Below are 24591 nucleotides of genomic sequence, written 5' to 3' on the forward strand. Positions count from 1 at the left end.
CACTACTAAGAAAAGGAGCCAATAGAAACGGAATTTTACAGACGAACAACTTCCTTTGCTATTATCGACGGAACTATAACAAATTAATAACGGATTACTATTTTATTATTATTAAAAATTAAATACAAAATTAACAACAAAATTACCTGCAAAAGACTTTCGTTGATACAATTTTGTTACTAATCCAAGTAAAAATTTAAAAATAATAAATAATAAATTAAATAATTTAGCGACAAAAATTCTCAATGGATGATTTCGTTGGAAAAATATTAAAAATGGTAAAATAAATTACCCACAGAAAAAATATGTTGGTAAACATTGAAATTAAATTTTTAAAAGCATTATATAGTTACCAACGCAAAATTCCGTCGAAAAATTCAAAATGTTTCAATTCTCACTTAAAATTTGACTTGCCTCTAAAATTTTCATTTGCCTCTCAAATATTTCATCTCCTCCCAAAACACATTGTCGCCCTCCCTCTATATATTTCAGAAAATATTATAAAATTTAAATTTATAAAAGAATAGAAACTCCAAAAGGTAAATCAGATATTCAGATTACAAAAATAAAAATAATAAAAAATAGAACCCTTCACCCTCCGCCTCCCATCTCCTTTGTCGCCGCTCCTTGCAGAAGAATCAGATTACAAAAAATTGAAATGTTGCCATTCACGCCTCTATCAATTAATCTATTCTTCACTCCAGATTCTTCTCTCTTTTTTATTCTATACTATAGTATCTGGTCTGGTGGTTCATTCCTGTTGTATTAAGGAGCTTCTGCAATCAAGGGAGGAGGATGTCGTATCATATATGATATTGACAGATTACTCTGATTGGAAATGGATGAGAAGATAGGAAGAAAGGTTTTGGATGTTTGAAGATGTTGAGGAAGCGTTTTCTGTACAGGAGTATTGAGGGAGCTCATTAAGCTTATTAAGGTTCTTATCTTCTCTTTCTCAGTTTCCTCTTCCTTTTACCAATGACCAAATTTTATTTTTTATGAATAGATCCACAAGGAACCTTGAAGCTATTGCAATGTCTTTCCTTGTAGCAAACGCAATTGGTGCTCATATCAATGGCCGTTGACTTTCTGCTGCCATTCATATTAGCATCATTTGTTGCAAATTTTCACTTTCACGGCTTCTCAATACTTCGATTCTCTGAAGTTAATGTCAGCATTCTTCGGCCCAATCTATAAGGACCGACTAGAAGAGAATAGGGATCTGTTAGCTGTCAAAGTGCAGAGGCATTTTGTTCTTGAGACTAGCTGGAGATTTAAATTGTGCAATTAGGACTTTGTCTTCTCAAATTTCTGTAGACAGTAGGTAGTGATTGTTCATTCCTTTTTTTTTTTTTTTTGGGTTGTATATTATATTATCTATGGAAGAGGCGATTAACCATGTACAATGAATCTGTATCAAATATAATTTTGATTGGTAAATGAATGGGCTGCTTACTTCTTGGATGATCTTGATTATTTAGTGAGGGAGAAAATGGAACTTGAAATTAAGGAATGTTTACATTATTCTATTGGATTTCAGCTTTATTTGTTTTAAAAAAACTTTAATGTATGAAGTTTTTGAGAAAATAATTATTAAAATAAAATCATATATATTTTTAATAGTTTAATTCAAATTAGTGACGAAAATAGCGACAACAATTCGTTGGTAATCATTAACGGATAGAATCTGTAGGTAATTTGCGACGGAAAAACTTGTTGCTAAATTAGTGAAGGAAATAGCCGTTGGTAAACACCGACGGAAGAACTAAAATCGTCGACGACCTAGGTAGTCGCTAAAATTAGCGGCGGGGATATTACCAACAGATTTTCCGACCAATCAATTCCATTTGTGAAAGTCGTGGACGAACCTTATCACTATGCACAACTAAGAAATATATACTATTTCTTCGGTAAGAGTTTTAGCTTTTTGGTGAGAGATGAATTATAGATTTCGTCATGTCGAGTTGTGTTCAATCTTCCGTAGCAAACATGTTGTACATAATAATTACAAGATCTTCAAAGATTGCATGGGATCCCCCAGCCCCCACCTTTTAGGATCACAAGTATCCTTATTCAATTATTCCAAAATTTGCTTACCTTTTGCATGGTAGATTGCATGCATCCATGCAAAAAATGAGGAAATGCAGACGAATTTCGCAGCTTTATTAAAATTGACAATATTGACCAAGAATTTATTTATATATTCTTAGGTATTTTGAACATTAGTTCAGGTAACGTCATTCAACTCTTGTCTACATGGCCGAAAGTCATTTTTAGAATATGATTTTTCAGTCAACCCTTGCCCTTTCTCCCAAAAAATAAAATAGTATAAAATAATAAATCAGGAGAAACTCAAGTCCCTATTTGGTTCAGCCATAAAAGTTAATTAAAATTTAAGTTAAAGTCAACAATTAATTTTAGCCACATATTTTATGAGTTATATAACTTTTCAACAATATTTTTCATCAACTTTTATTAAAATCTGCCAAAAATATGATTTTTATTTAAACCAAACAAGGATTAATGAAATAAGTAACAAACACTCTAGCCACTCCTGCTTAACACCCTCTAGGTGTCTATGAGCAATAACAGGGCATGGATGAAATATTTTGTTGAATTGGACATGATTGGATACAATCGATTCAATGTATATATATGTACGTCAAAGGATTGTAAACAGTCAATCCTTTGAAAACGTGTTCTAATATTTATTTTCAAGATTTCCAAAATATTCATTTTCATTATCATTCCAATCAATCTTAGGGTCCATTTGATTACAAAAATGGAATTGAATTGGGTGGAAAACGAATTTCAGGAAATTGAATTGCCTAGAATTATTTTTATGGGAATTGTAAATTATTATTTTTGATTGGTATAATTTTTTACGTGAAAAATGTTAAAATAAAAGTATTTTTTGATGTTCGTTTGACTTTGTTTTACATGAAAATTGTCAATTAAAATGATATAATTTACTAGTATTGGGGATTCCATTAGTTTCCATTGCCAAAAAGCAAAAAATAAAATAAAATAAAATAAAAAATTCAAGAAAATCATCTATTTTTTAGTGTTTGTTTGACTTTGTTTTACATGAAAATTATCAATGAAAGAGAAATATTTTTTTATAATAATTCTTAAAATTAGTTTCCATTGCCTAAATAAAAAAAAAAAAAAAATTCCTACAGTAATCGGGAATTCCAATTCTCACCATATATGGTGAGAATTGGAATTCTACCAAATCAAGGAATAACACAACTTCCAATAAAAGCTAGAAACCAATTCCATGGAAAATCTTGTGAATCAAACACTACATTTTCCCATTTTCCACCCATTTCCATGGAATTGGGTGAATCAAACACTACCTTAGTTCACCAGTCAATTTTCCACCCATTTCCATGGAGTTGGGTGAATCAAACACTACTTTAGTTCATCAGTCAAGGAAAGTGTTTCGCCATACTAGTTTTAACAACGTGTTCTATCTCGAGAGACGAACACCTATTATCATGTGAGTACATGCAATGGCAAAATCGGTGTTAAGGATATTTATTATGTGTATACCTTATTTTATTCTGTTTATACATTTAAACAATTATTTAAAAAAAAAAAATTGCTAGAAGGATAGATTGGGCTATACTATGATTTTGAAGGGTATTATAGTGTCTTAATCCCTGGATTAAACCGTCAGATGAATTTGAACAGAACTCACTCAGTTCCTTCATCGGGCTCACAAAAACACAGCATGAGGACAAAACTGCAAAAGAAGCCAAATTCAACCTAATTAATCCCGTTCAGGCCGACGAAGAATCCCAGGAAAAAAAAAAAAAACAATTATTCAACAATTTGGAGCATAATGCCAATGAGACAAATCAGCCGAAAACCTGTTACAGGTTATAATCCTAAAGAAGACAGACTCTACTTTGTTTTAGTGTGAATAGTCATTTGTCTACTTTGTAATAACCCAAAAGATCCCAACAGTGAGCTTATTTTCAATGTCGGAATGTGAATCGATGCTTGTCTGTATGATATTGGCAGCCCTCTTTAATTATGTTGGGATAATATTGAGTATGAGAGATTTCATCTTAAAAGGTGAACAAGTAGTCTTATTGTTTTTATATTTAAAAGACGTGAGATTTTAACTTTAAAAGGGAGAATGAGCATGCCATACGTTCCAGTAGAATGTTACATGCACGAGCTTGAATCAATATAAAAATGTGTTAGATAAGTATAAAAGCAATGACAGAGCCTAATTTCACTAAAGTGAGGGCCACATAAATTATTTTTTATCACCGTGTTCGAGTTCAACTAAATATGTATAAGAATTCATAGTATACGGGCATAGTATCGACTGTGAAAAACATGCATAAAGAATTTGTTAGCTAAGTATGGATGGGAGGGAAATATAAAAATGGTAATTGGATCATTGCCGACAGACCGATAAAGATTACAAGATTCTTTTCAAATGATATAGTCGGTTCATGAGATAGATTTATAAAATTATATGGTGGAGTTGAGTATTTATTTTGTAGGGAGTTATATAACTAAATTACATTATGTAGCTTCTTTTAGCAGAATGTCGGACATTATTTCACTGAGCATGAAGCAGAATGTGAATTGGTCGTTTGTAATGCTTGAAAAAACTCGACGAATTAAATGGAAATTTGTGCGAAATCTGAGACGAAGCCTGAAAAGTGCAGCATCTCAGTCGATGTTCAAGAGACGAAGAGTGGAAAGAGGCGACGTAGATCTCCTCCAGTGGTAGCATTTCGCTACAACAATCAGCAGATAGAACAACAGCACCCTCAGGCAATTAGGGTTGATCAAACTGCAGCTGCTACAACTACGACAACGAAAAGAAGTTCAAGATTTCGAGGAGTTAGCAGGTTTAATATAAAGTTCTATCTGAACTTCAGTGATTTTCTTGTTCACATTATGCAAAATATTTTGCTTGGCCGACCCCAAATTTGATGGCAACGAGGCTTAGTTTGTTGTTGCTTGTTCTAAAAAGCTTAGGCTACTACCTTTTCCCCCCCCCTCAGGCATCGTTGGACCGGACGTTATGAAGCTCATCTGTGGGATAAAGGGACATGGAATGTTACTCAGAAAAAGAAAGGAAAGCAAGGTAGATAATTTTTTCGTAGCCTGGTCCAATCACTTCTAATATTGCATGATTAATTATTATAAATATTTCCTAATGAATTACTGTTTTGACATTTCATATGATCCTGTGCTGGCTATTACTTGGTTGGAGTAGTCTATCTTGGTGAGCATCTAATAGATTGCTCATTTACAAAAGTTGACCTTAAAGGATTACAAGTAACTGACAATTTGGTTCACTAATTAACTTATTAGGAGCTTATGATGAAGAAGAAGCTGCAGCAAGAGCATATGATTTGGCTGCTATCAAGTATTGGGGAACATCAACCTTCACAAATTTCCCGGTATTATTCACACATATCACACGTAAATCTCGCTAAAATTCCTCAACTTTGGCATCGCACTAAACACACACATTATATTTTGCCAGATATCTGATTACAACAAAGAGAGAGAGATAATGCAAAATGTCACTCGCGAGGAATACTTGGCCTCTTTACGAAGGTAAACATATAGCTCGAAAACTATAATATCAATGCAATAGTATTGTAAGCACTGATCAGACCAAAATATGTCTTCACTTGTGGAACTCTAATACAGAAGAAGCAGTGGTTTTGCAAGAGGTGTATCTAAGTATAGAGGCGTTGCAAGGTAGATATGTAACTAGCATGTTTCATCCTTCACGATTTTTCCTTTTCTTCTTTCTGATCAAGAATTAATTTGTAGTGGTTATGGTTTCAATTCATTCAACTTTAGGCATCATCACAATGGGAGGTGGGAAGCAAGAATAGGCCGTGTATTTGGCAACAAATATCTCTACCTTGGTACCTATAGTGAGTACACAAAATTTTTAACTTTAAGGTCGTTGTCTTAAAATGAAAAGTAAATTAATCTGGTTCACAATTTACTTACTTTGCAGGTACTCAAGAAGAAGCTGCACACGCATATGATATTGCCGCAATAGAGTACAGAGGGATTAATGCAGTTACTAACTTCGATTTGAGCACTTACATCAGATGGCTAAGACCTGATGCAAATTCAGTAGGATTTCAGGGTTTGATTTCGGAAAATGAGGCTCAACAATCGAACTATAACTACACAAATAATGCAAACAAGGAAACAAAATTCTCAACCCCGAATTCGTTTGCCATAAACAATCCGGTAATATCCCAAAAACACGAGATTATTGAAAGAAAAATGCCCCTAAGCCCTTGTAACAAGACATCTTCTCCAACTGCATTAGGTCTCCTCCACAGATCTTCCATGTTTAAAGACCTAGTGGAGAAGACTTCTTCTGCTTCTAATGAAGAAACAGAGAAAGACAAGACGGAGATCAAGTTACATACTGGTGGAGAAGAAGATAATTTTGTGTTTTACAACGGAAAGAATCATATTACAAATTATGCTTGTCCTTCAAATATGGAAAAGTTGCCAAGATTGGATCCCTTGGAGAATGATGCTTCGTCTTTGTATAATGGAGGAGGACAGCCTTTTTGGACTTAATGCCGCAAAATATTGAACAACATTTCGTCATTGTGTGATTGAAATAATATCAAAGGATCACAACTTTTACATTCCTCATCATAGTCCAAAGAACGCACAGGTTTAGATTCGGTCTCAGTAGTTTTTTTCTTCTTTTTTCATAAGCGAGTAGATTGGTGCTAACTGATCTACTTTGGTGTATACAGAATAAGGTATTTTTTCTGATGTACTTGTTAGATATGCGCTTGATAAGTTTCAGAAAATGATACAAGATTTTAATATTCACTGGATTAGATTGTCAGAAGGCATTAGTTCTTTTTTCTCTATGAAGCTTGAGGAATTTGCAATGCATGGTTGCACTCTACAAGAACTCAGAATCATTCACTTGTCCGAGTAATATCAAAATAAATCATTTTCCATTTTGGCATTAACTCGGAAAACAGATGGAAACGGTTGGGAAAAAAAAGGTTAAGTTTGAACGAAGAAATTTTATTCATTTATAAAGATAAAATAGGAATGATGAAGAAAGAATAAGGATGATGGGTTTGGACTTTAAACAACATAAAAGGGAAATTACCTCAAACCCTACTTTTTCAGTTTCAATTTCAAAAATCAAATATTAATTATTTTCATCCATAATCAAGTCTTAAGTATTAGAGCTTGTTTTGGTAGGGATTTTAAGCCAATTAAAGTCAATTTTTTCACCGTTATTTTACTATTTCAACCGTCATTTTTGAATTCTTCTTTCACATATAGGATCCACTTTATCTCTAACTGTTAAAAAATCAATTATCAAAATTCCTATCAAACAAGCTCTTATTTTCAAAACATATACAGAAGTGCTATGTGTATAGAAAATCTTAGCCAGAATTTTTACAAAATACACATGGTAGCATCAAGTTAAACAGTGGGAAAAAAAAGATCAACTAGATGCTGCCATGTTAGCATCTGGTGAAATTCTATTACTTCCGCTTCTGTACGAGCAAAAAAATTGAAACATATATACACCCCCAGTAACACCATACCCACCACAACCCCTCCTACAATCTCTCTCGACGGTGGCATAAACCTGACGCTCGAAAATGATCTGACACGGTCATTGCCCTAATGTTGGCGACTCGCCATCATATTGGTATGGCTTCTATAGTTCCGACAAAGTCTCTCTCTCTCTCGTGAGGATGAGTGATGCATACATCTTGGTATGGCTTCTATAGTTTGGCAAAGTCTAAGCAGCTGCATAGTTTCTCGTTGCCACGCTTGCAATGGAAGGACAAAAACTCACACAATGCCATCCCATAGCTCCACAACCTCCAAATTGCCATCATGCAAGATCCATCCCTCATCCGTCTCTCATCTTCAAGAATCCTAGCACAATTCTCCGTTACGAGCTTCAATTTGAACTGGTTGGCTTGCGTGTGAATTGGGTGATGGCGTGGTGGTTGTCGACGATTGTGTGGTCGGAGTGTAGAATGAAAGAGAAAAGCTGGGATGGGGTGAGTTGAGTTGAGGTGAAAAGAATAGTGACTACGATCAGTTAATTGTTAGAGACAAGGTTCAATAGTGAAAATTTATATGTGAATTGGGTGATGACATGATGGTTATCGATAGTAGTGCAAACGAGAACATGTAACTCTACCTGTGAATGGGAGACAAGAGGTTGGATGGAATGAGAAGAATAGCGACCATGACTAGTTTATTGTGTTGCTANCGTGTAAAAGGAGCACTCAGCATTCGTTTGAAGCTGTCCTGTATTTGAACGAGTTTCCGTTAGACTCAGGAAGAAGAAAGTGGGAAAGAAATCTGTGTATATGTAACCAAATCCATTTGGCAGCAAAATGAAAGAAAAGGAATGCAAACCCAGAAGCGAGAGAATGCAAAATCAAGGACGATCCAGTGCCGACCATTTCAAACAGAAGTGCTCTAACAGTACCTCATTAAGTTTCTTGGCGGGTCCTTTAACTTATCAGTGCCAACTTGTACATTCCCATCTGTTAATAGATTATTTCCTGAAGTTAAGGAATCCGCAATCTCCTTAAGACCCTATAAAAAAGAAGGGATTATTCTGTACATAAGTAAATTGGATACAAGGAAATCAAACAAAACGATTAAGAATTTGATTCCAGTACATAATGATTGATACTTCATTAAATAATGAATATTAAATGCAATGTCACCAAAATAAAATTGATCTTTGTAAATTAAGATTCTATCGTAATTGGCAGTCGTTCAGTTCTGCAATTTGCCTCTTTCTTCAATTCAAGGAAGATGATGATGTGAATAAACTTTCAAACAAGAAGATCTAATAATATGACTATTACATTTTGTTGTCTTCTTCATTCAACTTTTTGACACGTAAATATTTTGGGGTTGAGTAACAAAACCAATTAACTAGCATTTCGGAAGCACTTTACAAATATACCTTGCATTGCGATTCACAGTTATTTAAATCAAGAATTTTCCAAATTCCTCAAATTCAAGGAAAATGCTGATGAAATGAACTTCAAACTAGAAGCTTTAATAACATAGAGGATTACTTTTGTAGTGGTTGTCTTCTTCATTCAACTTTTTGACACGTAAATATTTTGGGGTTGAGTAACAAAACCAATTAACTAGCATTTCGGAAGCACTTTACAAATATACCTTGCATTGCGATTCACAGTTATTTAAATCAAGAATTTTCCAAATTCCTCAAATTCAAGGAAAATGCTGATGAAATGAACTTCAAACTAGAAGCTTTAATAACATAGAGGATTACTTTTGTAGTGCTTCTTTCTTCTTTTTTTCCACGTCAAAATGGAAGATGATGGTTGCATAACAAACCAGTTACCTAGAAATTTGGAAAATTTTGTCTCCATATTATTTACTCATAATAAATTTTCATTTTTTTGTAATAGGTAATCATTTGATTCAACAAATTGCCTCTTTCCTCGAATTCAAGCATGTATCAGGTAATAAACTTCAATCTACAAGATCTAATAACATAGAATTTTTAACTTTTTAGTCTTTTGCCTTTTTTGCATAGCAATTGGAATCACCTAGCTTTTTAGCAGCAGAGTTTTTAAGCACATTTATATCAACTACACTAAACAAGATCAATGAACTTTCAATCCACCAGTTGTTTCCATATGATTAGGCATAGCAGTATTAATGTGTTTCGTATATAAAAAGAAAGATTCGAACTATTATATATTATTTTTTCTTAAAAATTGATGTACTAGGGTATCTGAGTCAGAAGAGGTACCATCAGACTTGGTACTGAGTTTCCACCAATTTTAAATTGATCCTGCACAACAACAGAGAATAAAGAAGAAGTTTGAAAATGATAAGCAACAAAGCCTTCAATAATTGGATATGAAATTGATTAATATCCCCATTCTCAAGAACACGGTATTTTTTTCCTATACAAAATAGAATAATCAAACAGTATGAGGGGGAGAATACAATATTAGCCAAGAAAAAACATAAAATAGAACACGGTTATGCTTCCCACAATGTAGAACACATTACGGGAGATGCAAAAGGGCACTGACAGCCCCAACCCCAACTAACCCCAATTGAATGTAAAAAGCTTAGTCAATCCACATATGCAGGAAAATGTTTCAAATGAAAAAGGGACAAGATGTAATAAAAATGAATTTTAAAAGTAAAAGCATGAGACATAAGCAGCATCTAGAGAAGTGGTTAGCATTACTCTTGCTTGATAGTAACTAAGATACTAGATAAAACTTGAACATTCTTTTATTGAAGTTTTGACAACCAGAAGACCATACATAGCTAGGCACATTAAAAAGATCTTTAATTGAGGATTTCTTCTTTGACTTACAATCTATTGGTGATATTAATAATTTCAGCGACCAAATCAAGTATCCCAGTACAGTATTCTAAACGATACCAATGGAATTCTGTTAGGCCTCCCATCCATTTAACCTATTCTAGGATGAAGAATCAGCTGGAATGAAGGAATAACTGCACTGTTACAAGGGCAAGTGAGGGAAAATTAATCAGTTAGGGAGTCTATAAATAGATGTTGACAGAAAATGATAGGCAGACAAGTAGTTAAGTGAGAAGTGAGAACTTTAGGAGAGTCTTAGCCATCTCGAATGGCTATGTGTTTTCTTTACATCACAGTCATTTCCTTTTATCAATAAAGGGTTCCATTTTCCTTATTATTTCAGCTAGCATCCAGTGATTTATTTACTGCACAATCATTAATCTTCCACAAGTCCTTATTCTAACTTCTGGAACCTTATGAATTGGTACCAGAGCATGTTCGATCGGATGGCCGAGAAAAAGATATAAAGCAGGGTGGAAGCCACGGAGGAAGAGTTGGAAGAAGTAAAGTCCAAAATTCAGCACTTGTCAGGGATGGAGAAATCTGTGGAAAACATCACCCAAATTATGGCCAAAATTCTGCAGTCAATGAAGGATACCCAGAAGGTTGTTGCAGCCCTCATTAATCCTGAAGTGGTACTGAACAGAAAGGTCGATGAAGATGGTTCCAAAAGCATCACAGAAGGGCAGGTCCAATGGAATGCACGCAGGACTGATCACAGAATACTAGATAGAGGAAAATGTCTAGAAGGTTCAGAGAATGTTGCGATTTTGATCTACAGGGGCTTGACCGTGCAATCTGAAATTTGCAGAGAAGAACTGATGCTTGAGCCTAGATTGGGCCAGAAAATGGAGTTGGCACTTAGTGTGGAGGATAAACACGATACCTTCAAACAGACCCAAATTAGATTGGGTTCAATCCACTGTAAAGGGGTTGTGTTCAACTATAACCCAAATCTCAATAAAGTGGGTCCAATTCGAAGTAAACGCCCAGGCCCATTTTAAAACAGCCCACGTTCTGGTTATAACGTGGACATGACCCAGATCTCTTCAATCCCTAAGGCTAAATTGGTTTCTAATCTCTCCAGGAACCACAATCTACCATCTAAAATACAAAATTCATCCAAACTACTTTCTGGAACAATGATGCCAATGTTGCAAGAAAAACGATTGCGGAAGGAGAATCTGATAGATCCCCAACTCACGTAATAAACTAACAAGGGCAGTAAAGGAATTAACCAAGGAGAGGAAGGCACATGCAGCAAGGGCACGGTTATGCATTCTGTTAGGAGTAATGAGAGCAAAACCAATTATAAATAGAGGGATGGTGCTATGGGAAGGCAGGCAGAATTTTGGGTAGTCACTTAGGAGAGAATTGGCTCTCTCGAAAAGCCAAATACCGTTAGTTCTTTTTATTTTCTTGCATTCCAATTTCCGTATCTGCTCTTCTTCCAGCAGATTCACTTCCTTTTTGTATTCACAGTTCAGAAGTGGGATATTTCAATCACATCCAAATCTATCTTCTGTTCATTAAATTACTTCAAAAAGTATTGCGTGAAGTGAGATTATTGCAGGCTCCTAGCAGAATCCAATCGAGCATCACAATAAACAAAGAAATCTGTGTATATGCAACCAAATCCATTTGGCAGCAAAATGAAAGAAAAGGAATGCAAACCCAGAAGCGAGAGAATGCAAAATCAAGGACGATCCAGTGCCGACCATTTCAAACAGAAGTGCTCTAACAGTACCTCATTAAGTTTCTTGGCGGGTCCTTTAACTTATCAGTGCCAACTTGTACATTCCCATCTGTTAATAGATTATTTCCTGAAGTTAAGGAATCCGCAATCTCCTTAAGACCCTATAAAAAAGAAGGGATTATTCTGTACATAAGTAAATTGGATACAAGGAAATCAAACAAAACGATTAAGAATTTGATTCCAGTACATAATGATTGATACTTCATTAAATAATGAATATTAAATGCAATGTCACCAAAATAAAATTGATCTTTGTAAATTAAGATTCTATCGTAATTGGCAGTCGTTCAGTTCTGCAATTTGCCTCTTTCTTCAATTCAAGGAAGATGATGATGTGAATAAACTTTCAAACAAGAAGATCTAATAATATGACTATTACATTTTGTTGTCTTCTTCATTCAACTTTTTGACACGTAAATATTTTGGGGTTGAGTAACAAAACCAATTAACTAGCATTTCGGAAGCACTTTACAAATATACCTTGCATTGCGATTCACAGTTATTTAAATCAAGAATTTTCCAAATTCCTCAAATTCAAGGAAAATGCTGATGAAATGAACTTCAAACTAGAAGCTTTAATAACATAGAGGATTACTTTTGTAGTGCTTCTTTCTTCTTTTTTTCCACGTCAAAATGGAAGATGATGGTTGCATAACAAACCAGTTACCTAGAAATTTGGAAAATTTTGTCTCCATATTATTTACTCATAATAAATTTTCATTTTTTTGTAATAGGTAATCATTTGATTCAACAAATTGCCTCTTTCCTCGAATTCAAGCATGTATCAGGTAATAAACTTCAATCTACAAGATCTAATAACATAGAATTTTTAACTTTTTAGTCTTTTGCCTTTTTTGCATAGCAATTGGAATCACCTAGCTTTTTAGCAGCAGAGTTTTTAAGCACATTTATATCAACTACACTAAACAAGATCAATGAACTTTCAATCCACCAGTTGTTTCCATATGATTAGGCATAGCAGTATTAATGTGTTTCGTATATAAAAAGAAAGATTCGAACTATTATATATTATTTTTTCTTAAAAATTGATGTACTAGGGTATCTGAGTCAGAAGAGGTACCATCAGACTTGGTACTGAGTTTCCACCAATTTTAAATTGATCCTGCACAACAACAGAGAATAAAGAAGAAGTTTGAAAATGATAAGCAACAAAGCCTTCAATAATTGGATATGAAATTGATTAATATCCCCATTCTCAAGAACACGGTATTTTTTTCCTATACAAAATAGAATAATCAAACAGTATGAGGGGGAGAATACAATATTAGCCAAGAAAAAACATAAAATAGAACACGGTTATGCTTCCCACAATGTAGAACACATTACGGGAGATGCAAAAGGGCACTGACAGCCCCAACCCCAACTAACCCCAATTGAATGTAAAAAGCTTAGTCAATCCACATATGCAGGAAAATGTTTCAAATGAAAAAGGGACAAGATGTAATAAAAATGAATTTTAAAAGTAAAAGCATGAGACATAAGCAGCATCTAGAGAAGTGGTTAGCATTACTCTTGCTTGATAGTAACTAAGATACTAGATAAAACTTGAACATTCTTTTATTGAAGTTTTGACAACCAGAAGACCATACATAGCTAGGCACATTAAAAAGATCTTTAATTGAGGATTTCTTCTTTGACTTACAATCTATTGGTGATATTAATAATTTCAGCGACCAAATCAAGTATCCCAGTACAGTATTCTAAACGATACCAATGGAATTCTGTTAGGCCTCCCATCCATTTAACCTATTCTAGGATGAAGAATCAGCTGGAATGAAGGAATAACTGCACTGTTACAAGGGCAAGTGAGGGAAAATTAATCAGTTAGGGAGTCTATAAATAGATGTTGACAGAAAATGATAGGCAGACAAGTAGTTAAGTGAGAAGTGAGAACTTTAGGAGAGTCTTAGCCATCTCGAATGGCTATGTGTTTTCTTTACATCACAGTCATTTCCTTTTATCAATAAAGGGTTCCATTTTCCTTATTATTTCAGCTAGCATCCAGTGATTTATTTACTGCACAATCATTAATCTTCCACAAGTCCTTATTCTAACTTCTGGAACCTTATGAATTGGTACCAGAGCATGTTCGATCGGATGGCCGAGAAAAAGATATAAAGCAGGGTGGAAGCCACGGAGGAAGAGTTGGAAGAAGTAAAGTCCAAAATTCAGCACTTGTCAGGGATGGAGAAATCTGTGGAAAACATCACCCAAATTATGGCCAAAATTCTGCAGTCAATGAAGGATACCCAGAAGGTTGTTGCAGCCCTCATTAATCCTGAAGTGGTACTGAACAGAAAGGTCGATGAAGATGGTTCCAAAAGCATCACAGAAGGGCAGGTCCAATGGAATGCACGCAGGACTGATCACAGAATACTAGATAGAGGAAAATGTCTAGAAGGTTCAGAGAATGTTGCGATTTTGATCTACAGGGGCTTGACCGTGCAATCTGAAATTTGCAGAGAAGAACTGATGCTTGAGCCTAGATTGGGCCAGAAAATGGAGTTGGCACTTAGTGTGGAGGATAAACACGATACCTTCAAACAGACCCAAATTAGATTGGGTTCAATCCACTGTAAAGGGGTTGTGTTCAACTATAACCCAAATCTCAATAAAGTGGGTCCAATTCGAAGTAAACGCCCAGGCCCATTTTAAAACAGCCCACGTTCTGGTTATAACGTGGACATGACCCAGATCTCTTCAATCCCTAAGGCTAAATTGGTTTCTAATCTCTCCAGGAACCACAATCTACCATCTAAAATACAAAATTCATCCAAACTACTTTCTGGAACAATGATGCCAATGTTGCAAGAAAAACGATTGCGGAAGGAGAATCTGATAGATCCCCAACTCACGTAATAAACTAACAAGGGCAGTAAAGGAATTAACCAAGGAGAGGAAGGCACATGCAGCAAGGGCACGGTTATGCATTCTGTTAGGAGTAATGAGAGCAAAACCAATTATAAATAGAGGGATGGTGCTATGGGAAGGCAGGCAGAATTTTGGGTAGTCACTTAGGAGAGAATTGGCTCTCTCGAAAAGCCAAATACCGTTAGTTCTTTTTATTTTCTTGCATTCCAATTTCCGTATCTGCTCTTCTTCCAGCAGATTCACTTCCTTTTTGTATTCACAGTTCAGAAGTGGGATATTTCAATCACATCCAAATCTATCTTCTGTTCATTAAATTACTTCAAAAAGTATTGCGTGAAGTGAGATTATTGCAGGCTCCTAGCAGAATCCAATCGAGCATCACAATAAATGTAAGGGGCGCCAAGCTTTGAAGCCTCTTGGGAACCAGTGGCGTATCATCTGGAATTGCCCCCTACAGCCACGATCCACCCAATTTTTCATGTATTACAGTTGAGAAAATCAGTGAGAGCTGCAGGGACTTGTCTCCACCTGCCACCCCATTTGGATGCCATGTTGGAATGGATTGTGGATCCAGAATAAGTGTTAGAGCTACGTGAGTATCCAACTGGACAGCAAGAGGCATTAATTCAATGGAAGGCTCTACCATGTGCTGAAGCCTCTTTGGAAACTAGGGAACCCATTACACAACATTTCCCTGATTTCAACCTTAAGGACAGGGTTTCTTTGGAACCACAGGTATTGTTAGGCCTCCCATCCATTTAACCTATTCTAGAAGAATCAAGAAGGATGGAAAATCAGCTGGAATGAAGGAATAATTGCAGGCTGTTACAAGGGCAAGTGGGGGGAAATTAATCAGCTAGGAAGTCTATAAATAGATGTAGACAGAAAATGATAAGCAGACAAGTGAGAAGTGAAAACTTTAGGAGAGTCTTAGCCTCTCAAATGGCTGTGTTTTCTTTACATCACAGTCATTTCCTCTTATCAATAAAGAGTTCCATTTTCCTTATAATTTCAGCTAGCATCCAATGGTTTATTTACTGCACATCATTAATCTTCCACAAGTCCTTGTTCTAACTTCTGAAACGTTATCAAATTCTTGTTCTAGCCGATCCAACCTCCCACCCTCCACAAAAAGCCATCATTTAAGATCTCGAGCTAAACTAATAATATGGCATAATTTTAACTGAGCATCTTGCAAATTATCTAACGCACGTTACTAGCATGGGCAAACTGAAGAAACAAGAGTTCAGTAGCATTTCAAACCTGGAGCATTTCAGGCATCTTTGGCTTCCTTCCACTGACAATGCTACATAGATACATAACCCCAGCATTCGCAAGCTCCTATAGCAATAAATCATCAATGAGAAAACAAAGATTAACTAACAACTCAATGATACATCATAAATAATTATTTCAATTAAATAGTAATTTGTTATCAGGACAGTAAGAAAAAACGCAAAGGCAATTCTCCTCCTTAGCACCAAAAATCGGAAGAATGGAAGAAAATTATACTACCTCCATCCCATAAAAATAGTCATGTTTCCTTTTTTCACACAGATTAAGAAAATTTAGTTATTATAATTGAAACAATAAATTTTACTATCATTTTTTCTAATATACCCCAACATTAATGCAATCAATGTATTTTCAACCATACTCTCACAATAAAACATTATTCACGTAAACCCAAACATTTTTCTTACTTTTTATCTACACTTTCTCCCAAAATTTACTATTCAAAAACTCATTCTTTTAAAAAAAAAAATTAAGGAAAATGCTATTTGTATACGGGGTTGACAGCCCCCTCACAAGAGAGGGGCCACGATCTTGTAAGGGGGGCTGTACACCGAGGTGTAGCACAACCCAAGAATTAAACTATTCTTGGTACTAGTCATTGTTTAGTGCAATAATCAAGGTAATTAACATTACAAACCATCTAACAAGCAAGCAATAAAAAATTGCCAAAACGTGAACATTCAAATTTTATGAAAACATGGGCCTTTTTTATGCTCCAAATACGAATGAATAATTGTCAAGGAATATGGAACTTTTTTTGGTTTTTAATTTATTGTTCCAACTACAATTAAATAATGGAATCGTCTATATTTATGACAACAAAGCACAGTAAATAAGGACACATTAGAAAATTAATATAGTAACTACACTCTTAAAACAAGACTATAATTTAGGACAGGCGAAAAAGGAATACAGAACTATCTTTATGGGACGGAGGTGGTAGTTTACGTGAAGTACAAAATTAGTTCATTCAAGACAATGGAATATGTTTTACCTGTTTGCCTTCCAGTGAGAGTAGTTTTCCATCCTGCAATTCCAAATATTAAATAAGTAGAGTTTATATATTCAAAAACAAGGAAGCAATAAACCACACGTACATACAAACGTGACTGCCACAGTACAAAAAAATGACTCAGCCAAAGCAGAAAGACTAAAAGTTTAACTACTTCGCTTCATCACAAAACATTCACATATAAATGCAACATGCGAGCCTTTCAAACTTAAGAGACGTGGAAGACTAGGGAGTTAGTGAAGTCCAATTTTCTTGAGTACCGAAACAAAATATGTTGGTCAATATGCCAAATGCGCTGGAGAATTATTTAAAGCTTACAAATAAAGTCTCATTTTCTTCATGTTCTAAAATCAGGTTCCTTTTCAAACAAAGAACGTATTGTACACAAGAACATTGCCTCCCACACCAAACCAGAGAGAGATTTCTAACTTAAAACAATATTATATAAACTTGCACCCTCAATCGAATTTCCTTTCGTGCAATAACTTCTACAGTTGCTTTGAACCGATAGTACGAACATTCAATGCAAACTTACACCTCCACAATATGGCAGCTCTTGGATAATTACACCATACACAAATTTAATCCTTAAAAGAAACAAACAATTTCATAAAAGTAAAACTCACCAAACCAGATACCATCCTCTGCAATTCATCCAAATCGAAGCCAATTTGGGAGATATCACCACGTACATCATTAACCTGATTCACATATTCAAATTGTAGGTTATAATTATTCTGAGCAATGTTCAAAGCATATCAGATTTTGTTATAGTCTCCACAAGCAGAGATCACGATCTGATTCCTTGTATTCATCTAGCTAAAGAAGCTAACTTAAAGCCAACCCATACAGGACACCAAACAGTATGGTACTGTACATAATAGAAAATTGCCTTAAGAGAAAAATAATAAATATTCCATATTAAATTACCTCGCTCCTAATTAATTTTGAAATCTCTACTTGCTCATCCAGTTTCCCATCCAAGTTCTCAATTCTCTGAGTCAAGTGCCGTTTTGTTGCCTGACCAAAAACACCATGGAAAATCATGCTAGATAGAAATCCCAAGCACATTGGAAAGTAGAAGCAACATAATATGACAAGCTTTAAAATTTCCTGTAGATTTACTGCTTATCAAGTAACAATCAAAGATTGTACTGATTGTAACCTTGTAGAACAAAGGGAAGCCAGCAAAATCCGACAATAGAAAACTACATAACAGATTCAGAAGGAAGGAGGAAGTTCTCTTATACAGCAATATTTCTCAAGTAAGAGTAAAATTGAAGAAAAAGAAAAAAAAAAGGAAAAACTAAGAGTAAAATTGAAGAAAAAGAAAAAAAAAAAGGAAAAACTTGCAGGAAATTCATCATTAGCAATCCACATACAGAAGTGGAATCAAAATTCGAACAATTTAATCTAGAATGAGGGTTGCATAGTTAACAGATACTTACAGCAAGGGCCTCTGACACATGCTCCAAATGTTTTGTCAAGTTTGCAACAGCATTTGCCATGCTTTGTTTTGTTACATACATAAGGTCTAAGAAAGAAAGTCCCTGACATTTGAAGATGGAGGAGAAAGAAAAAGCAGAAAAACTAAATCAGATATGCAAATAATGCATAATAGCGGTATAATAATGAATCCGGGCATTCATATAATATAAAAATTATGCTGTCCTACCTTCCACCACATGTATCCATAACCCAAGGCTCCCAGAGCAGCAGCTGGCATTAGAAGAGGCGTTAAGTTACCTGTGAATAAGAGAAACAGTGTTTGTAAGTTAGTAGCTTTAAACCATCAACTGTCTGATACGAGTGAAGATACTAACTTGAGCCGAGTGAAGATACTAACTTGAGCCAGAGTTCCCATTTAGAACAGTAATCTGTTTAGACGAAGCCAATTGGCGCACTTCCATTGCTAACCTACGAACCTGGAAAAGAATAACTATGAAGTCAAGTAAATACTGCAGGTTCTTAAATATTCAAAATGGAAAGGATAGATCAAGTTGCAATTCATTATCTAAAGGCAAAAGCAGTTCATATGTATCGACGAGATTTATACCATGTTTGAGCCCAATCTTTTAAAACTCATTCTTCCCCAAACTTATTTTCAACCACACATTTCCCCAATAAATAATTTTACATGTAAACTCAAAATTTTCCCTTACTTTTTAACCAAAAATTCTACAAAATTACTATTACAAATTCTATTCTTGCAAACCATCAAAAAATCTCCATGTCTACACAGGACCAATTAGCTTAAGGCATTTTGTCAGATGAAAGTCAATCTTACATATTTCTCAAGTCAGGTACATAAATAGACGTACTAACAAAGTACCAAACAAATATGTACTATAAATGAAGATCATCAATCATCCTTCAATAGCTCTCACAAAAGCTAAAAAAAAAATAACAATCACACACACAAAACAAACAGCCTTCATTTATTCAACTCATTGCTGGCCTACATTTGATGGTTGCAGAATTTGTACATTAACCAGATTTGACAGTTCAAGAAGAAAGTACTATTGCAAATTTCAAGAAGGAAAAACATTAATGTACTTATATAACTCAATTTAAACTGAAAAGGAATCAAAATGCTTAAGTACAACTTTTTCGTTTGCTTTTTCGTTCTTTCAGGTTGTGCCCAAACCAAATGCTCTCACATTATCTAAATAATATATTTTTAAAGGATTTCAATACGATTCTTTCATATTTTCCATATTTTCTTGACTTGGTTTAACTTTTGGGGTTAATGGTCATCCAAGCCTTTTCATGTATGCATGAGCTGATAGCTTATGTAAGTGTCTAATAATCAAGATTATTTTAATAGTGTTGAAATATCAATCATAATTACAGAAAGCTTTGGTAACTAAGACTTGATCTATGTAAATCCAAGAAATTGTCCAAAGAAAAAGAATATAAGCAACAAAAGTGGGAGAATTTCATATTCTCAGCTCTACCGTAATGATCAACAAATAGTAGTATGCGTTCCCTTTCTCGGTTCATTATCTAATTAACTTTTGTATCCCATTTGTTTTCTTCCACCAAGGTTTTAAACTCACTTTTGTTAATTATCATTCTAGTGAATCATAAAAATGATACTTAACAAGCTCCTTATTATTTCTACTTAGCAATGTCATCTGACACAAAAGCATTACAAATCTAGGTAGATTACTATCAACAAGAATTGAAAAAGAAAACACGTTGATGAAACAGAAAACCAAACATCACCTTGCAAAATTAAGCTTGTAACAACCACGGACTTTACCCTAAAATCCCTTCCAGTCAGGGGCTATTACGTGCATAATTACACCCATATACCGTACACTTGGGGTTGAGACCAAAATGGATTTATTTCGGTCCCTAGCAATACGACGCCAAGACCTACCTCTAAGAGGAACTTAAGCCCAATCTTTGTGGGGACACAAAACAAATCCATGTTGGGTCTCAACCCCCAGTGGGCAATAATGATGAACAGAGTAGCTTCTAAGCTAAAATGCTTTTAGGGGAAAGTTTGTGGTCAGTACAAATCTGTTTAACAGAGAGTGTTAATATACCTGTGCAGCGATGGCATCAGAATGCTCAGAGTCGCCCCCATCTGATTCCCCTGATTTTTCCATTCCTTTTACCAAATACTGCTAATTACAATGTATACAAAAATTAGATTATAAATTTAATAACCCCTTGTCTGAGAAGAAATTTCTCAATTCATATCCAAAAGAGTATTATATACTGTTAAAATATCGATGCCACATTAAAAAGTTCTAAGTCAACTTAAGAGAAATAAAATGCTCATGCACAACACCATGCTCCAAGATCGTTAGTACACTCTTTTACAGTATTTTTCTTAATTTTTTTCTCTTACTCTTCAAAGAATCAAAATTTCAGGCTTGATCATGGATACGATTGTAGGTTTTCAATTGCCAATACAGAATTCACATATCTACAAAGCCAGTTCCAATCAACACCAAAAGTAAGCATCCGGGTGCCAATAATTGAAGTATAAATAGCTAAAATTACAAGCTAAATTTAGAAAATCTAGAAAACAAAACAAAAAACTACAGGACAGTAAATAGCAGGAAACGAAGTACAAGCACCTGTAGTTCACCCAATACGTCTGACAATTTACCATTCTTTAGCAGTACGGTTCCAGTATACCCTGATTCATATAAAAGAAAAAAGGATTTAGTCAATCAAGCTCAAAATTCAAAAAATCCAAAAAAAAATTGTAAAAACTACACATACAGACACAAAACATAAAATATAAATTTACCAGCTCCGACTAGGATCAGGATCTTAGAGAAACCTAAGCCAGCGTTCATAGCCATGGGGGCAGATCAGCAAAACTAGAGCCGCGAAGTCGTTTTTTTATATTTGTAGATTTTTAAAGGCGAAAGTTGTCGAAGAGGAGATTCGTTTATTACTGCAAATTAAAACGGCGTCGTATCGATTGATGGTGGTTCGGGTCAATTTTTTTGACTATTGGGCTATTCCCGACCAAGTCAGCATGTTGCAATTTTACATATGAGATGCACACAGAATCTTGCAATGTTGCAATAGTGTCCAATTAAATTTACTTTACATAAATTAAATATTCAAAATTATTATTTTTGATTGAAGACAATTGACGTAATACATTAGCTTAATTAAAAGAAAGGTCAAAAGTAAAAAAAAAAAAAAGAGGGAGGCGATGGATTGATTTATATCAATCCACCCAAGCTCAAAATCTATCCATATGTCCCACAAAAACACACACACACAACACACATTGAGAGAAAACGAGAGCAGGAGAAAAATGAAAGGAAAAGAGGAAGAAAAAAATAAGAAGAGGAAGAAGAAAGGGAAAAAAAATAGAAAAATTTCGCCAATGTGTTTGTAAATAAGTGGGTTATACTATTGGGCTTGAATTTCTCAAAAAAATTTGAAAGGTAAGTAAAAAAGTACTTATTGTCAAGTTATGTTTAATTTTATAATTGGTAAATTGTTATACTAAATTCAATTTTATTGAAAGGGTTAAGTATAATAAACTATGAAATTGAATAAAGTGAAAGAAAAAACTAGTTTTAGTGATTAAAGAGACTATAAAAATCACTTAAACGTGAAATAATTAAGGTTGGGTATCGCCTATTTAATTATTGAAATTACTTAAAATAGTTAATTGTTGATTTAAAAATTATATTATATTTTAGGCGATGATACGGATAATTGGATGGGGTACCATCCGAGTTGATTTTGGTGTACATAGTTCTGTAAGTGGAAAAATATAAATATTTTAAAAGTATTTATAAATTAAGTATATTGTTAAAGTATGTGCAATTATATGCAATTATGGGTTCGTATTATATGGTTATTATGGAAATATCTTTTATTATGATACATGTGAGATTTCAAAAATTGTATACGGTACATTGTGAATTGAAATATGAGACGTGATTTTGAAATCGCCCAGAAAAGTACCCGTGTTATATATTTCTTCTAGTTCACTGATGGACCTTGATCGTATTCTATATTACACTGAGGGGTCTTGGATCGGGGATGAAGGGATCTCGACCGTGTACATATACTTCATTGAGGGGCCTTGGGCGTGTTCTGGAATTGATTACCAAATGTCTCAAGACCTGCTTTTGTTCACGGAGGAGCTAAAGGCCCGTGGTGAAAGTTTTTAGCCCGAGGGGTGGATTACAAATTTTAATCAGAGGTTACATTTTTGGTGAATTTTTCAATACATTTGATGTGATGAGATTATAGTATGATTACCAGCTTATATTTATATCATAACTTGAGATGATATTTTACCACGCTATGTAAATGTCTCACGTTTTAGCTATAATTATATGATGTTATCTTACGACTTATCAATGATATGAACTCGATTTTCGATAAAAATGAAAAAGTATAGTTATTTTCGAACTTCTCCACTCATTGAGATATCAACTCATATATTTTCCCGTAATTTTCCTGATGGCCTAGATATTCTCATATACGTTTGGGGTATAGGGTGCAGTTGACTCTTTCCTTTGCTTATGCCTTATTTTACCCTTCTTGCACTCCTAGCTGCATAAGGCATTCTGCTCCCCCTGCCCTACATTCCTGACTAGTACGAGATACCATAAGGCCCAATATCTCAATAGCACCTTTGTCTAAAGCTTCGAATGAGACTTCATATCCGACGCAGAGGCTGCGGACGGCACCTCTTAAAATGGCTTTATTTTCTTAAAGATCAAGTCCGTCAAGAACACAACCAATAATTTATCGATCACCCATTGGTTGTTGAAATGGCTGCCTACCACCCACGAAAAGAAAGACTACATAGGGCCTTCTCAGCCCGCCCTGGTTGGTGGCTAGCTTGCCTTTCACACCCGCACATGTGGCTGAATATATAAGTAAGTTCTCTTAAGAGCCCTTCTAGAGAGGGCTCACTATAGCTGATTACAGGTGGAAATTGATTCTTTTTAGTTGGAAGAGCCTAATAATTTCGAAATGAGAGCCACACAACATGTTGAGTGTTATAGTTCATATTGATGAAGCATGAAGTAAATAATTTGGGCTCATCGCATTATGTTTTATATAATCATTTGATTTTAACGCACTTTTTTGAAGTATCTCATAGTCAATTTTGGTGATAGATTTGACATCTAGTCAACATTTATTATCGGCGCACGTCATGTTTCGAGTCCACTAGAGTGATTCGGGACTGGTCGTGTCAATTGAAGTAGTATTCCTCGTATTACTAGGATATTACTTGTTCAGTAATGACTATGAGAATTGATTTGTTGACTGTTAGAGAGATAAGTATGTCTTATTTGTGAGAAAAAGAAGTAAAAAATGACGGTTAACTTAGAAAAGTAACGGTCAAAATTTTGAATTTTTGGAGAGAAAAATCAGAACCAAACATGCACTTAGTTGGAGGAATTTTTCTTAATTGACAGTTGGTCATTGGTTTTCTTTTAGGACAATTATATATATTTTAGTCTATCAAGATTAGGAGATTAGTCATGCCTGTATAAGAAGATAGCTAATATTGTTCATAAACAAAAATCAAACATGATCGGACAAAAACACTACCAGACACTTGCCTAGTGTGGTTTATCTGGTCGATGTGATTTGCAGACTATTAGGTCAGCTTGAGGGTTTATCCAGTGCGCACCTAAAGGGTAGCGGCTGCAGGTTCTCTCGTCATTAAAAAAAATAAAATAAAATAAAATAAAGCACTACCAAACAAGTACATATTCA

The 24591-nt window shown here is 34.7% G+C and overlaps 2 protein-coding genes and 1 long non-coding RNA gene across 4 annotated transcripts; 2 read left to right on the forward strand and 1 right to left on the reverse strand.

The window, feature by feature from the left end:
• Nucleotides 1-533: 533 nt before the first annotated feature.
• LOC111396561 lies at nucleotides 534-1440 on the forward strand. The gene is made up of 2 exons (XR_002703030.1): nucleotides 534-937; nucleotides 1007-1440. It is a non-coding gene; the product is annotated as an uncharacterized LOC111396561 (long non-coding RNA).
• A 3147-nt stretch (nucleotides 1441-4587) lies between these two features.
• On the forward strand, nucleotides 4588-6854 carry LOC111396375 (AP2-like ethylene-responsive transcription factor At2g41710). 2 transcript variants are annotated; one of them, XM_023022813.1, is made up of 8 exons: nucleotides 4588-4877; nucleotides 5034-5116; nucleotides 5249-5257; nucleotides 5347-5435; nucleotides 5522-5595; nucleotides 5692-5742; nucleotides 5818-5924; nucleotides 6011-6854. In XM_023022813.1, the coding sequence occupies exons 1-8, from the start codon at nucleotides 4648-4650 to the stop codon at nucleotides 6592-6594; spliced, it is 1227 nt and encodes a 408-aa protein (XP_022878581.1). In that variant the 5' UTR covers nucleotides 4588-4647; the 3' UTR covers nucleotides 6595-6854. The 2 variants fall into 2 exon arrangements, with proteins under 2 accessions (XP_022878581.1, XP_022878582.1); XM_023022814.1 differs by having other exon boundaries at nucleotides 5848-5924.
• Nucleotides 6855-8281: 1427 nt separating this feature from the next.
• On the reverse strand, nucleotides 8282-21779 carry LOC111396376. Its single transcript, XM_023022815.1, has 13 exons — nucleotides 21632-21779; nucleotides 21456-21517; nucleotides 20916-20993; nucleotides 19208-19286; nucleotides 19037-19107; nucleotides 18810-18911; nucleotides 18292-18381; nucleotides 17988-18062; nucleotides 17344-17376; nucleotides 16317-16394; nucleotides 13243-13284; nucleotides 12153-12262; nucleotides 8282-8319 (listed from the first exon to the last, which is right to left on the reverse strand). Exons 1-13 carry the CDS (start codon nucleotides 21684-21686, stop codon nucleotides 8298-8300), a joined length of 897 nt encoding a protein of 298 aa, XP_022878583.1. The 5' UTR covers nucleotides 21687-21779; the 3' UTR covers nucleotides 8282-8297.
• Between the last annotated feature and the right edge of the window lie 2812 nt (nucleotides 21780-24591).

This window comes from Olea europaea, chromosome 6 (genome assembly GCF_002742605.1).
Source record: "Olea europaea var. sylvestris chromosome 6, O_europaea_v1, whole genome shotgun sequence".
NCBI classification, from domain to species: Eukaryota; Viridiplantae; Streptophyta; class Magnoliopsida; order Lamiales; family Oleaceae; genus Olea; species Olea europaea.